General features: G+C 42.5%; 1 protein-coding gene across 2 annotated transcripts; it reads right to left on the reverse strand.

Moving 5' to 3' along the window:
* Positions 1–1,078: 1,078 nt before the first annotated feature.
* On the reverse strand, positions 1,079–13,575 carry PPIL6 (peptidylprolyl isomerase like 6). Of its 2 annotated transcripts, XM_018575641.1 has the most exons (8): positions 13,492–13,575; positions 10,838–10,933; positions 7,875–8,063; positions 7,373–7,435; positions 5,563–5,710; positions 5,300–5,356; positions 2,845–2,980; positions 1,079–1,215 (listed from the first exon to the last, which is right to left on the reverse strand). In XM_018575641.1, the coding sequence occupies exons 1-8, from the start codon at positions 13,570–13,572 to the stop codon at positions 1,104–1,106; spliced, it is 882 nt and encodes a 293-aa protein (XP_018431143.1). In that variant the 5' UTR covers positions 13,573–13,575; the 3' UTR covers positions 1,079–1,103. The 2 variants fall into 2 exon arrangements, with proteins under 2 accessions (XP_018431143.1, XP_018431144.1); XM_018575642.1 differs by lacking the exon at positions 10,838–10,933.
* Positions 13,576–14,306: the final 731 nt, after the last annotated feature.

The raw sequence follows: 14,306 nt of genomic DNA on the forward strand, positions 1-14,306 counted from the left end.
GTGTCTTTTGAACTCATAAAAGGTGTTGGTGATAGGTTGCCTTGTGGTTGTTTTAGAGACTAAATGCTGATTGATAGTGGTTGCAATTGCCATGTGTATGAAGCAGAGAAATAATAACATGCAGAATTCCAGTATGGTTTCCTCCCCTCATATGTGCCTCATTGCAGAGAGGTCAGTCACACAAAAATGGATAAAAGCTGGCATCTCTTGGTTCGCCTCAGACAGGAAGCTCTTCTTAAGCCACTAGATGATACTGTGTGCAATTTGCTGCACCAATAAGAAAATGCCACAAGGTGCTGAGGCTTCCAGAACCGACATACTGTATTTACCATCCTTTATTTCCCAGTAGTCATGACTCATCTTGCAACAACTAATTGCCTTGTCTTGTTTGCCTGCAGAGCCTATTTGCATTTGAGGTGTAGTTCAGTTCTCAGTAGGTACAAAGGTGTCTTACTACAACTATTTGTATAGCATTTTAGCTGAATATTGAGGTTTTTTTAAAGGTAACACAGCCAAAACATGTAGCCGGAACCTTTACCTGACATCTACAATTCTGTTACTCTGAGGTGTGGCTCTTACTGCACTACCAGACCACCCTTTACTTACTTACGTCTCCAGAAGTCTCTTATTCATCATATCTCTTTGAATCGCTGCAGCCTCAACAATGATCTAAGCGTCTGCCCTGTTTGTCCCTCCTTTCACCTCTCTACTCACTGCATGATCATGAAGTTGTGTGATTAGATGGCAGTGCATGTCAGGAAATGGGCCAGTGTCAACACTAGGTAGTGACTGTACAGAACCTTATCATAAGGAGGGAAATGTATAAAACGTGCAGGCTGAAAGCTGTATATAATATCTGGATTTTTACATTTGGCCTCCATTGCATCCATATGTTGTCTACTGGTAGCCTACTCATTATTAACTGATACATGTTTGATCACCTTGCCCATTTGTCACGTATTGTCAAAAACTGAATGTAAGGAGTTCAAGTAGTTAACTGCATACATTTGAGATGGCTAGTTCATCCGTTGCCTATTGCAGTCTTTATGTAGTTGTAATATACTATGTTTGCTTTGACTCTTTCAATGAAAAATATTTGATTCTTAAGGAATAAAAATTCCACAGTCCAAAATAGTGCAGTTGAGTTTTGGTCTCTCATTGTATGCTGGGATTTCCTCCATTTTCCATAGTACATCACTGCCTTCAACCAATTGCCTACAACAGAAAAAGCAAAAAAAACTTGTGAAAACAAGTCTGCTCAACAATCTATTTGTAAGATAGTTCCTCCTTTGAGAGTACTTAAAATGCACCTGCAACAATACATTCAAAGTTCTCTAACAGAAACCATTTATTAGGAATATTTGTACAAAAAATAGAGAAAAGAAAATGGGAACAAAAGTGGAGCTATTTTTTTTCTCTAGGAAAATGAAACAAGGAATCTGATTGATCAGTATTGGCAACCACTCTCCTTTGTCTCACTTCATACTGTTCTAACTTTATTTTCTCTAGTTTGTTTTATACATAATCCCCAAAACAGAGACATTTATTATATATATAGTTATATAGTTTATAGAGGCGGGATATATTTTAGTATCCCGCCTCTATTAACTAGCTGACTAGATTCTAGGCTGAATATCTAGATCCTTGTAATCCCCCTAGTCAGTCAGTTAGTGCACGTCTTCTCGATGGCTGATCAGGATTCACTGTAACAGTCCTGCTGTTCCCTACATGTGCAGTTTTTATGAGAGACGAGCCTCTCTTTCACAGTATTAGTCACAGTGTACAGTCACCAGACATCTGGGTCCAGGGGGCTTTTTGCAAGGGTTGGTGGTTTCAGACTCATGTGCAACAGTCCTGGGGTGACAGCATAGAGGAATGGGTCACAGTGCAGCCTAATAGGCTGCATTGGCCTAGTTACATAGCCACCATCTTGTTTAGAGGCAATTTGCCCTTTTCTTCCCCTGCAGCTCTTCCTGGCTACCAAGAAGCTTACAATAAGTGGGTAGAGTCTCTCCACATGCGACCAGCTTTACAGCAAGCAAGCATTTCTGGGGTAACTGTGCTCCTGTGCTATTCTACCTCACTCCTACACTAGCAGACACTATGGGCTACTACTCCCTGTAGTAAACTGGGCCAGAACCTCTTTACCCCAGAGGGTGTGTGCACCTGGGTGAGTATTTTACCACTGCTAGAGAGAAGGTATAGTGTTAATCTAACTCAGATAGTGGGTGTTACCTTGATGACAGCACACGCTTGATTGCTACTGTGTCAATCCAATCTGTTGGCAATATATCTGACACCAAAAATAGCCCCGATCATTTCAAAGCAGTCAATCTGACCACACAGAGCTCCTTCTCAGCATGTACTGGTTACCATCTAAAGTTTGATTACACTAGAGATGATCTGCTTTGTGTTACCTGCTTTAAGCCTCAGAGCTGCGTTACCCAGCACCCTCATCTGAGACCATTAAGAATGTATGTGCCAAAAATGATTGGTTAGACCCAGAATTGTTTTTTTCCCCCCCTAATACTTTACTTTTTACTATTACAAATAAGATAATTAGGAGATAGGATGAAGAGTTTTTTTATGCAGAATAACACTTTTGTTAGTTAAACAGAACATATTTCATGGATATCCCTACATCAGACCTAAAGCAGGGAAAGGGATAGCGATTGTCCCCAAATATGAGACAGTTGGGAGGTATGCACTCTAAAAATTTCACACGTGATTCTGCAAATAAAAAAGCAAATAGCTATACTGTTTTGTGGAACTGAACAAAGGTCTGGAGAACTTTGGCAGAGTGAATTAAATGTATTTGTTAAAAGCCTTAATGTGCTTACTCACCCAAATGCCACATGTTTTCTATCCATATAAGGAGTAGCCTGAAGAGTGATGTAGAACTGGGAGCCATTTGTATGGCGTCCTTTATTGGCCATGCCGAGAACTCCACGTTTATTGTGAGGCACAGCATAATTCTCATCTGTAAAATAATGTTTAGTAATCAGATTGTTAGGACTTGTTTGGTAGTTAAATCCACTGACTTAACTGGTGATAACTGTCACAGCTTTCCACCACAAGGTCCTGTCTCCTATCCTGCCTTTAGTTGCCTTAACAGCATGACTGTTGAAGACGGGGTGCTGAGAGATAGGTACTGATGCAATCCATTATCCCAACAATACTTAAGCCACGCAAATCTACTTCTGGCAAGGTGTACAATCATACCAGGAAATCGTTTCACTTGTTTTTATGACCTATAGATGAAGCTATGTTCTTCAATAAACAATAGAGAAAAAATTATTTGGTTACTCACTATTAAATTATATTCTCTGGTTGTATTGGGGCCTGTTGCCAATATTGGATTTTTTTTGTGCTTGTACTACTGCATACTAACTAGTGTTGGGTTGTGGCTACCAGGTGGAGCCTCCCTTAGTACTTGCTCCTAGCCTTTTCCTCCTATAGGTGGCACTATAACTGGTTTTCACTGTATGGATCAAGTGTCCTACAATGAACTTAGAGAAAGGAATTCCTCTGTCATTCACAGAGGGACACAGCTGCATTCAGAAATCAGTGCAGAAGAGGATGCTAGGTTCAACAAAAGAGCAACCAACCCAAGTAGCAAGGACAGCATAGTGGCTAAACCCAACTTCAGCCAAAGAGTTAGTTTTATCCTGGGATCCGAGGAAGAAATACACTTCTCAGCCAGTTCCTGGTCCAGTATATTCAGCCATCAAGATCATGCAAATTCTTGATGGCCTAAAAAAACTGCACTCCACTGTAAAAGCCCTACTTGAAACACAGCTGTAGGTGATATTTTTGTTATTATTACTATATCCAATAAATATCTTCAATTCTTTTTGCTATGTATACATCTTTATATATATCTGCCACCACCCATCTTTGAATGAATAATTACGTTCATTCAGCGTATTATATTATGTACGGTTTTTCCCTCCGGTCTCCCCACCTGCTCTATCTTGGAGCCTGGGTGGTAGCAACCCCCAGCATCTTTTGCAAGAGACAGAGCTGCCTGCTTCTGCCTCACCTATCATTTTGGACGGGTTTTTGTTCTTACAATTCTTTTTATAGTTGTTAGTTGCTCTTTATTTGTGGCCTTTACAAATGTCTTCTACTTTTTTTTCTTTGATGGGTTTAGCGTGTTTGGACTCGGATGTGAATGAAGGCCGGTACACCCTCCTTTCCCAGCAGGGTCCTCAGCCCCACTGATTATATATACTTTAAAATCGAAGACTATGGCTAACAGGGCCTCAACTCACTCTCTCATTCTCTCATTATTTATAACACTAGATACTCCTCCTCTTTATGCACAAAATATATGCACAAAGTCTAAACTTTCCAGAAAATAAGTGGGGTGTACTCATTGCCATGACGAATTCATGGGCACATAAGGCTAGGCCAATGTTGTCTAGAAAACTGAATTTTCTTTCGTCATCCTTCCTATTTTCACAGATGAAGGCCACTCACTGTTTCAATAAGGAAAAGAAAGCATCCACTACTAACCTTCCCCAGGAGAAGGAGTTTGCTTCTGCTTTGATCAGTGTGGTCCATGAGATCCTTAAATTAGTCAGCCCAGATAGAAGTGCCTGCTCTGCAACTCTAGGCAGAGTTTTGCCAGGAGATAAATGTCTGCAAAACTATACGGTCACTGGAAGATATTGAATAGCTTTAGAATCTCAAGAAGTTCTCCTTTTTCCCCCTCTGCACTCCTCACTCAGGAAAAACTGATTTGGCGTTGGTTTTTCCTGCTTTACTGCATGAAGGCGCTGGGGCTCATGGTAGCTTTCTTTGAGGCAGACCCCATTGTACAACACTATTTCAGAGGATTACAATTGGAAATCCTTCAGAAACCGGACAGGTTGCCATTATCCCTGAAAAAGGAACTACATCTGAGACCTTAATGCTGTGTGTGTTCTTAGCCACACCTAGCCCTGATGCCTTGGGTAAAAAGTCGCTCCCCTGTTCCCTCCTCCAAGGCATGTCATTGACACTAGTGCAATGAAATGCACAGGGAGTGAGCTCCCCTATGGGAAGTTTGGTGAAGTGGTGCTGTGAGATCTGGAGCTGGCAGCAATGAGAATTATAACATGTAGACATTACTGCACTGAATGAAGCTGTGCCCCCAAGGAACCCAGAGAAATGAGTTTTATGGTAAGTACAACAATTCTATTTATAGTTTGGAAAATATTTGCAACATATTTTCTGTTGCCTCTTTAAAGTGCACACTGCATGTCACAGCTACAATTATAAATGAATACACATACATAAACCTTTATATATTTACCTTCAAATGTTCCTCCAAAAATGGATTCACCTCCATTTCCTTTTCCTGCCACTATATCTGTTTAAAAAGATAAAAATATTTATGTACTTGGTCAAACTCCTATTACGTCTCATTAATGGATGTTTTCAAGAATTAGTAACTTGAATATTCAATGAATTTACAGTATGAGGGGGTTTTGTTTGATATGATTCAAATGCACATTCCCTATCAACTGACTATGCATTATCCCATAAACCTCATAGAACACAGGACCCATACATTACCTCCGCCTTGTATCCAGCCATTTTTCACAATGCGGTGGAAGAGAGCACCCTTATAATGTAACTTGATTCCACTTGGCGAGTCCCCGGATTCTCCCGAGCACAAATGTTGGAAGTTTTTACATGTTTTAGGACACACATCTGAGAACAACTGCAATAATGACATACATTATTGCAAAGAAAAATATAGTTAATATAACATTTTAAATAATAAAATAACTTGCCTATTTTAATAAACCGAACTGGTATGTTTGATGTCACATACAGAAGTAGTTAGTAGCAACTGCAACACTCACACCAACTCTCACACTAACCCTGCTGGTAAAGCCAATGCTAACCCACACACTAACCACCTCTTTAACTCTAACATTAACAGGGTTAGTCACAAAAGGGTGAAGAGTTTGGAGAAGGCAGGAGAAGTGAACAATCTAGGACAACATTTATAAACAATTCACAGGGCCGTTCACCCTGTGAGCATCTATAAACATTGGTTTTGTGCAAATACATGCAAAATGAATGCTCTTTACAAACTGAATGTATTTTTGGATATTATTAAAGTAATATGTAATGTAGTATTGCATTAGGCCACTAGATGGAGCTTATTCCCTATACTTATTTCCTATGCTCCTAAACGGCACCAAGTGGCCGTAATGCAATATTACATTATATATTACATTAATAACATTCAGGATTACATTCAGTTTGCAAACAAAAAACAAAAAACTAAAGAACATTCATTTAGCATATATTTGCACAAAATGGATGTTTATCGGTATTTACAGGGCAAGGATTGTTCAGCATTTGTTTACATAGAAAGCAATTCTACCTTTCTACAGATAATCTCTGCAGGCCACTATGGCAACTATGAGCACAGAACATAAATACTTATTTCCTATAATCCTTAGCTCCATCTAGTGGCCATAATGCAATATTACATCACAATATACCTGAAGAGAAAATATATTAAGAACATTCATTTTGCGCATTATTTGCAGGGCCCTGCAAATTGTTTAAAAATAGATCCCTATGTGTCACGAGTCAACGCAGCAAAACCTAAGCCTGTAGCTTTATCCTTTGCTTCAGGCCCCTAAGCAGTCGAATGGTGTTCTATTGCTATGGTTAAGCCCTTTCCTGTCTGTATTGCACACACACTAATTAAATTCAATGCGTTATTATCCTTCGTTCTCAAATATGTTTAGGTAATGATTAAAGTGTCATTCAAAAGTGTAACTCATAACAAACCAAGATACTGCTGTAGAGTCCAGCAGCAAAAGATTACATTAACATCTGCCTACATAGCATTTTTCTTTTTTTTTATCCAGACAATAATACTATCTAGCACAGATGTGATGTCTGAACAGTATATGTCTTTGGTACAGGATACTGCACCAAAGACAAGAAAAAAGAATAGAAAAAAACAGCAGGTCCTACCTAGACCCTCCCTACGGACTGCACACCAAAAGGGAGCCATAAAATGCCATATCCTGCTACCTACCTTATGGCTGCTCAAAGACATTTTCAGCCTGGAGTTCATATGGTCCCTGCATGTTTGCATGAGGTTCCTCTGCTCGGTGTAGTTTCCACACACAATTCTAAACATAATGGTAGGTTAGGCTGCTTCCACTGTCTCCATTGTGTGTTTATCACTGTGCTAGGGACATTTGAATGTAAGCTCCTTCAGGCATGTGAACTGTTAGGAGTGGTCTAGTGTTTCTTATTAGGAACTATGGAATATGTCAACCCTTTATAAATCAGTACAAATAAATAAACTTTACCCATGGAGCAGATAACTAATAGCATGGTCCTTACTTACCTCGAATAGCAATCTTCCTATGGGTTGTTCCTGAATTGCAATATCAAGGTACACAAAGGTGTGCTATAATAAGAAATGACATACTATTACATCAAAGAAGCCAATGGCTGAGCTGAGGATATCATGCTGACACGCTTTATACATGTAATACACTGAATATGCATTTTGTTACCAATATATATTACTTCAAATATTCTTCTTGTGTTGGTATTACTTCCTCAGGGTCCCTGCATGGTCACAAAACATTGTGATCATACAAGAATGGAAAACTTTTCACTTTGAAACAAGCTTGTTAGTGTGCTGGCAGCATATCTTATCGATATATCAAACCATGATCAGTCATTGCAGCACCCTCCTAACAACATTCCATGTTGTGTGACAGTAATATGCTCCACATTTAAGAACAGGAGCCCGTTTTCTAGTACTTTATGGTAAAATGCATCAGAATCTGTCCATGACTATAATGTTTAGTGTTGTCAAACATTTGTCTGCTTTCACTTACTTTAGTTTCTTGTATATACTTGACATAAAGGTCTTCAGCCAATGCCTTGTATAAAGCCAGTGGTCTGTAGTCCCGGTAATCCCACATATCCTCAGCCCAAGCCTTTAAGCCATTTTCATCACCAATTAACTGTCCATTGACAAAGCACATGACCTGGGAGGAAAACTCCCATACTTCTCCTTTCATCTCCTAAAACAATTTGGAAGGAAAGGAAATATAAAAGTATTTGAATATAAAGCTAACGCAACATAGTCTGTAAATACATTAGACATACATACAATGACGTTTCAGTAAAATAATACTGTATGGCAGGGGTGGGAAACTCCGGCCCTCCAGCTGTTGTGGAACTACAAGTCCCATGAGACATTGCAAGCCTGACACTTACAGGCATGATTCCCAGAGGCAGGAGCATGTTGGGATTTGTAGTTAAAACACAGCTGGAGGGCCAGAGTTGCTCACCCCTGTTGTATTGTGATTGGTTTAGGTTAGTGACTACCGGTATGTAAAGTATATCAAAACTTTTTTTTTTTGTAGACCCAGTAATGATGGTTAAAACCTCTGTCGGGATGTCATCGTTGTCTGTGTTGCCACTAGGAAGAGTCCATCTTGCTATTTGTCTTGGCGATCATTGTCACTGGGACTTAAAGTGATGAAAAATCCAAAATTTTGAGTTTTCATCATACCAAGAAAAAGGGGAAATCTTCCAGCGGGAACACCTGTCCCAATGATAGGAGTCAAGGCTGGTCATACACCATAAGACTTTTCTTATTCAGTCGGCAGGCTAAATGAAAGAAATCCCTCCATTACCCCATTCACACCAAACAACGTAGATAGAGATATCTCTAGTGCTGTCTACTGTATTCTGATAGCTGGCACCTGCGGCCTGTAACTCCAATCCTAACCCACACACTAACAACCTCTTGCACACTTCAACCCTCCTTGTAACTCTAACCCGATGCTAACCCTCACACTAAAGCTGCCCATACACATTAACCCCGTGGTGCTGAACAAGTGGAAATCTTTTGATGTTCCCATCACGCCAAACAGTGTGGACAAGGAACCTTCCCTGCTGGCAATTGTATTCTGACAGCCAACCTACGTGGCTGTCACAATACCTGAGCGGTGACCACAGCTAATTGGCTGTAGTCACTGTTCAGCCAACACATTTTCACCTAGCTCCTTCAACAAGGGTGACTGCAGCTGATTGGCTACAGTCACTGTTCAGCCAACAATTTCCACCCAGCTTCAACAAGGGCAGGGCCACTCACTGATCAAATTTTGGCCTGTTCAACAGATAACTGGCTAAATTCGATCTGTGTATGAGGAGGTTTACCTTTACTTTGGAGGGGTTTCCCATAATTTCCTGGTGTGCCTACATAACAGGAAGGCAGGTAATTCTTCTCTCCAGTGGGACACAGATGGCACACACAATGAAATACATGCAGAACTGGCACAGATAGGTGGGACGCATTATCTAAGCATTGACCCCAGCAATTACAAAGGTAATGTGCAGTATCTCTGCATTTATCACCTTTGGGTCTTTAGGGCATGTGTCTCCCATACTGGGCACCCTCTAATACAGGGGCGCCCACAATTTTTCGTCTGGAGATCTACTTTTCAAATGATGAGCTCAATGAGATCTACCAACAAAAAAACACCTGCATTCAGGGGCGGGAGGGGGCGTGGCGGTGCATTGAAGTCAATAGCAGCGCAGCCATGCCCCCTCGTCCACAGTGCGATCACCTGCACCCGGAACCCAGGCAGTGCCTGCGTTCCAGTCCAGTGCGATCCGCAAAAATGCGAGCACTATTTTTGCCGATCGCACTGGACCGAAATGCAGGCACTACTGTGCCTGCGTTCCGGGTGCGGGCATTAGCACTGTGGGCGAGGGGGCATGGCTGCGCTGCTATTGACTTCAATACAACCCCACACCCCCTTCGGGAAATATTAGGTGTCTAAACAGACCCCTGATATTTCCCTTTTAAAATAGAAAAATAAATTGAGGGGAAAGCAGTACAGAGGCTTCCCATTCATTCAGAAAATATTTTACTATCAGCCAGTTTCTGAATGGGAAGGAGCCTCTGTACAGAGTGCTACTCCCAATTGAGAAACTCATGAATGAACAGGAAGTGATGTAAAGCACTGTTCATCCATAACTGGGAACACATATGTTGTGTGTCCCCAGTATTTACAGCTGATCGCTCCAGTGTTTGTCCTGCACAGAGGATTGGTACCATGCACACAGGGGGGCTTAGCTTCTCCTCTGGATCCCCCCTGCTTTCCCGGGCAGAGGCAGCGGGGGATCCGAGGAGAAGTGAAAGAAGCACTTCAGCCGGCGGGGGGGCGGAGGACGGAGCCGCTGAGAGAGGCGCCAGCTGTCAGAACCTGGCCGAGCGTCTCTCTCTCTTCACCGATTGGCCTTAGTGTTAGTGACAGCAGCTCCGTTCTCCGCCCCAACCCCCCCCACCCCGCCTACTGCAGAGGTTCCTTCACTTCTCAGATCCCCGCTGCATACAGATGGGGAGAGCAGCGGGGATCCAGAGAAACCCCACGGGCGGGAGGAGAGAACATCGCGATCTACCATTGATCGCTACGCGATCGACTGGTAGATCACGATCAACCTTATGGAATCCCCTGCCTAATACAAAAAGTACCCATGAAATTCAGTCAAATATTCACTGCTACAGTGTACCATAAAAACAGTGATAAAACACTCATAAGGACCAGTAAGGGTCACAGGTGGCAGAAACCACAAGAACAACCCTGGGATAAAAAAAAAGGGTGTAACACCCCATTAGTGAAGTACATGATTGAGTTTGGAGAGACACTGCACCTTATTGCCTCCCCATAATTCCATCTCTGCTGGGGTTTTATTATTTCATTTATTTGACTCTTTTGCAAACCAATCTATGTGTGCACATTATTTAGTAGTTGGGAATTCGGAAGAATAAAGAAAGTAGTACCATTTTTTTCTCTTGTAGGTATTCATGCCAGGCAAACTCCAGCAGTGGCTTTATGACTGGATCTTCAAACTCACCATCAAATGAATGTTTCAGCACCTAAAAATACAATTTGTGTACATATTAGTCAGGAGAGTAGAAGGACGAATATCATGTTAGATTTAACTGCATCCTTTAAAGCAGTGGTTCTCAACCTGTGTAACCTCAGTCAGGACCCACATTTGTCCTTGGTCATTAAGTAGTGACCCAAGTTGCACTGCAATGGAACGCATGGAATTGCTGTAGTGTGTGTTCCAATGAAGGTGATAGAACTGTGGGTGAGATATGCATTTGGGGTGCCATTCAAATGAATGGCAATGCACCACACCTCCCACACCAGAACTCAGGAAAGTGAGATTAACATACTGTACTGGTGTGAATGGGCCCTCAAAACACTGACAGAAACACACAACCACAATCTCACACACACATACACACTCCAAAAAATGTTGTTGTTGTTTTTTAATCCACCCAATCTCCCTACCTTACAAGAACTGGAGTGGATCCTCAGCCTGGGGTTCAGTGTGGGCTGCTGTGCTGTGAAGGAGCTCTATCCATATGTGCATTGCTTGTACAGCTCCCTTGCACACCCTATAGAGGTGCCAGGAGCCAGAATGTGAAATCACTCTGGTCCACGAGGCATCACTCCTCACAAGGGAGCTCTAAGCAATGCACTTATGGATGGAGCTCCCCCATGGCCATAGCCCTAGCCCCATAATAGGTCTAGGATAGCCTCTCTCAACCGCGGTGCCGCCTGGGTTCCCCCATGATTTTGCCATGACTGAAAAAAGGTTGAGAAACCTTGATCTAACAGTATAATCTGATACTGATGGTAAAACCTCTCCATTAGAGTCTCCAGCCAGCATCCACACACAATAAAAAGCATATTATTGAACATGCTATGTCAGGGATGTTTTCTGTAAACCTCCCTGATTGCTCCTAGTAGCCAGTATACGGGAGCCCACTGGCAAACATGGACTGCAGAGGGCCCTTTCCAAAGAAACTGTTGGCCTCTAATCACTGATACTCCACATGTACCTTTTCCAACCACTTCCTGTCTATAGGTGCTCACTTAAAGCTGAACTTCAGGTATGCATTAGTTTGCATATTTACATTGGTCCAGCAGGGCCCAATGTAAGTATGCATATGATATACCTGATCACACCATGGGGATCCTGTAAAGCACTGTAGTAGCCTGGACAGCAGCCATTCAGAAAACACCTACAGGGAAATGTATAAAAACTGGAGCAGACAGAATCTGGAGCAGTTGTCCATGGCAACCAACCAGCTTTTCTCTTTCATTTTTAACTGAACAAAGTGAATAGAGAATCTGATTGGTTACTATGAGCAACTGCTCCAGATTCTGCCTGCTCCCGTTTTAATAAATTCCCCCCCTCCAGTATTATCAATAAATACAAGGTGTTCTCTGATTGGACAAGGGGTGGGTGTTCTCTTAATAGCCACTGTTTTGAGCGAGCTATCCCCTGTGTTTTTAGAGCAGAGGGGAAACTGCTTAGTACAGCACCATAGAGGACCTGGAAGATTGCAGCCAGCACCGTAGTAGCTCCAGCTATTACAGTGCTTTACAGGATCTCTAGCAGCCCATCAGGTATGACATATGTACACTTACATTGAACCAAGCTGGACCAGTGCAAGTATGCAACATTTTATACCTGCAGTTCAGCTTTAAAGGAGAGTTATGGGGTGAGTAAAATACACTCATCCCTATAATTCAAGCTGACCTGTGACACTGAGCCTGTCACAGGTCGGCTCTATTGATCAGGAAGTCAGCAAACACATACAGCTGATCGCTGAGTTCCAGATTCTCTCCCTGCAGAGAGCGATGACTGTCAGTCACCTTTCCCTATAGGGATTCTCCCCCCCGCTCCATTCCTACAGCCCTCATTGGAGGGACAGAGAGGGAAGGGGGTGAGCAATCAGGTAGCAGGGTGGTTCCAAACCATATTGTCGCGATCTTAACTGGCTGCCGCGTGGCTCTGTGCTCTCAGTATATAGCAGGCAATAGCCCGCTATATGCTGAGTTATGGGTCACAGGAGGACATTGCACTGCCATTTGAAGGGCACCCCGATGCATCTCCCAGCAGCCGTGCATTGCAGCATAGTGCAACATGGGCACTGCAATACCATGCGTTGCGGCGTGGTAGTGCATGTACTACCTTCCCGCAGCACACAACTCACAGTTTTGCAGTACCCCATGTTTCACTGCACTGCCGGGAGGTGTATTGGGGTGCCATTCAAACAAATAGCAACGCAGTGCACCTAATGCATGGTACTTACATTTCTATCACTTATTGTTTATTACAGTGAGATCATGCGATTCATTCATTGAATTAATGTTTTAATTGACAGGTTACTGGAATGATTATTAATATAAGTGAAGGTACATAAAAGGGATGTTACACATCTAAGAAACCTGGAAACCTTGTAAAGCTTTTCATATGTGATTTGTATACAGTACATAGTAGTGTACTAGGCAGGCAGGAGGAGCTGCTACAGGTTATAGCACTCCCAGGAACCCCTCATGTATAGTGACAGCGATTTACTAATGAGGATTAGGAAATTACAGATTGTATATGAAGCAATCTCCCCTGCCTTACCTCAGCGGCACATTTGGCGATATGGAAAGGGGGTTCACTGAGGAGCCCCACAACCCCCAGCTGGAGCCGCTCCGAGGCCATGCTTCTCTCGGCGTCTTCCGGTCGCTATGGTTACATGACAAGCCGTGACGTCACCGGGGAAATCAGGGCTGTGCTCCGTGCGCTCACTCTGTACAGGGTGGCAGGGAGGGCGATCACAGTGTCAGCAATGCATGGACATTTACACAATGTAGTCATAAAGAGGGCTGACTACACAGTCTAATAGGTCGGACACAGATGGCTCACATTTTTATCTGATCCGACAAAGGCACGATGTATATGATGCGCTTAAAGATCGTAAAGACTCTCAGTAATGTAAACATTTGCTTTTTAAAGAACGATTTTCCTGTTAATCCTTTGCGATTACTAGTGATCTAGTAGATTCCTGCAGATGCCATGAAGACTCCACTGCCCACTCTGTGCAACTGGTCACACTAATCATTCTTATTTACCAACAGCAGTCAAGTCGATGTTTACTCCTTACAACCACATGGATAGGGTTTCTCCAGAATAATCTTTATGACTGTATGACGTAAATGAAAGAAAAACTCCTGGTAGAAACAAAGTTAAACCTTGCAGTCGGGCTGCTTTGTTTAGTCTAGGCCTGTGATGGCGAACCTTGGCACTCCAGCTGTTTTGGAACTACAAGTCCCATGAGGCATTGCAAGGCTCTGACAGCCACAGACCTAACTCCCAGAGGCAGACGCATGTTGGGATTTGTAGTTTTGGCACAGCTGGAGTGCCATGGTTCGCCACCACTGGCTATAAAATAAAAA

Source organism: Nanorana parkeri, unplaced genomic scaffold (genome assembly GCF_000935625.1).
Source record: "Nanorana parkeri isolate BGI_ZX_2015 unplaced genomic scaffold, ASM93562v1 scaffold4321, whole genome shotgun sequence".
Taxonomy (NCBI): Eukaryota; Metazoa; Chordata; class Amphibia; order Anura; family Dicroglossidae; genus Nanorana; species Nanorana parkeri.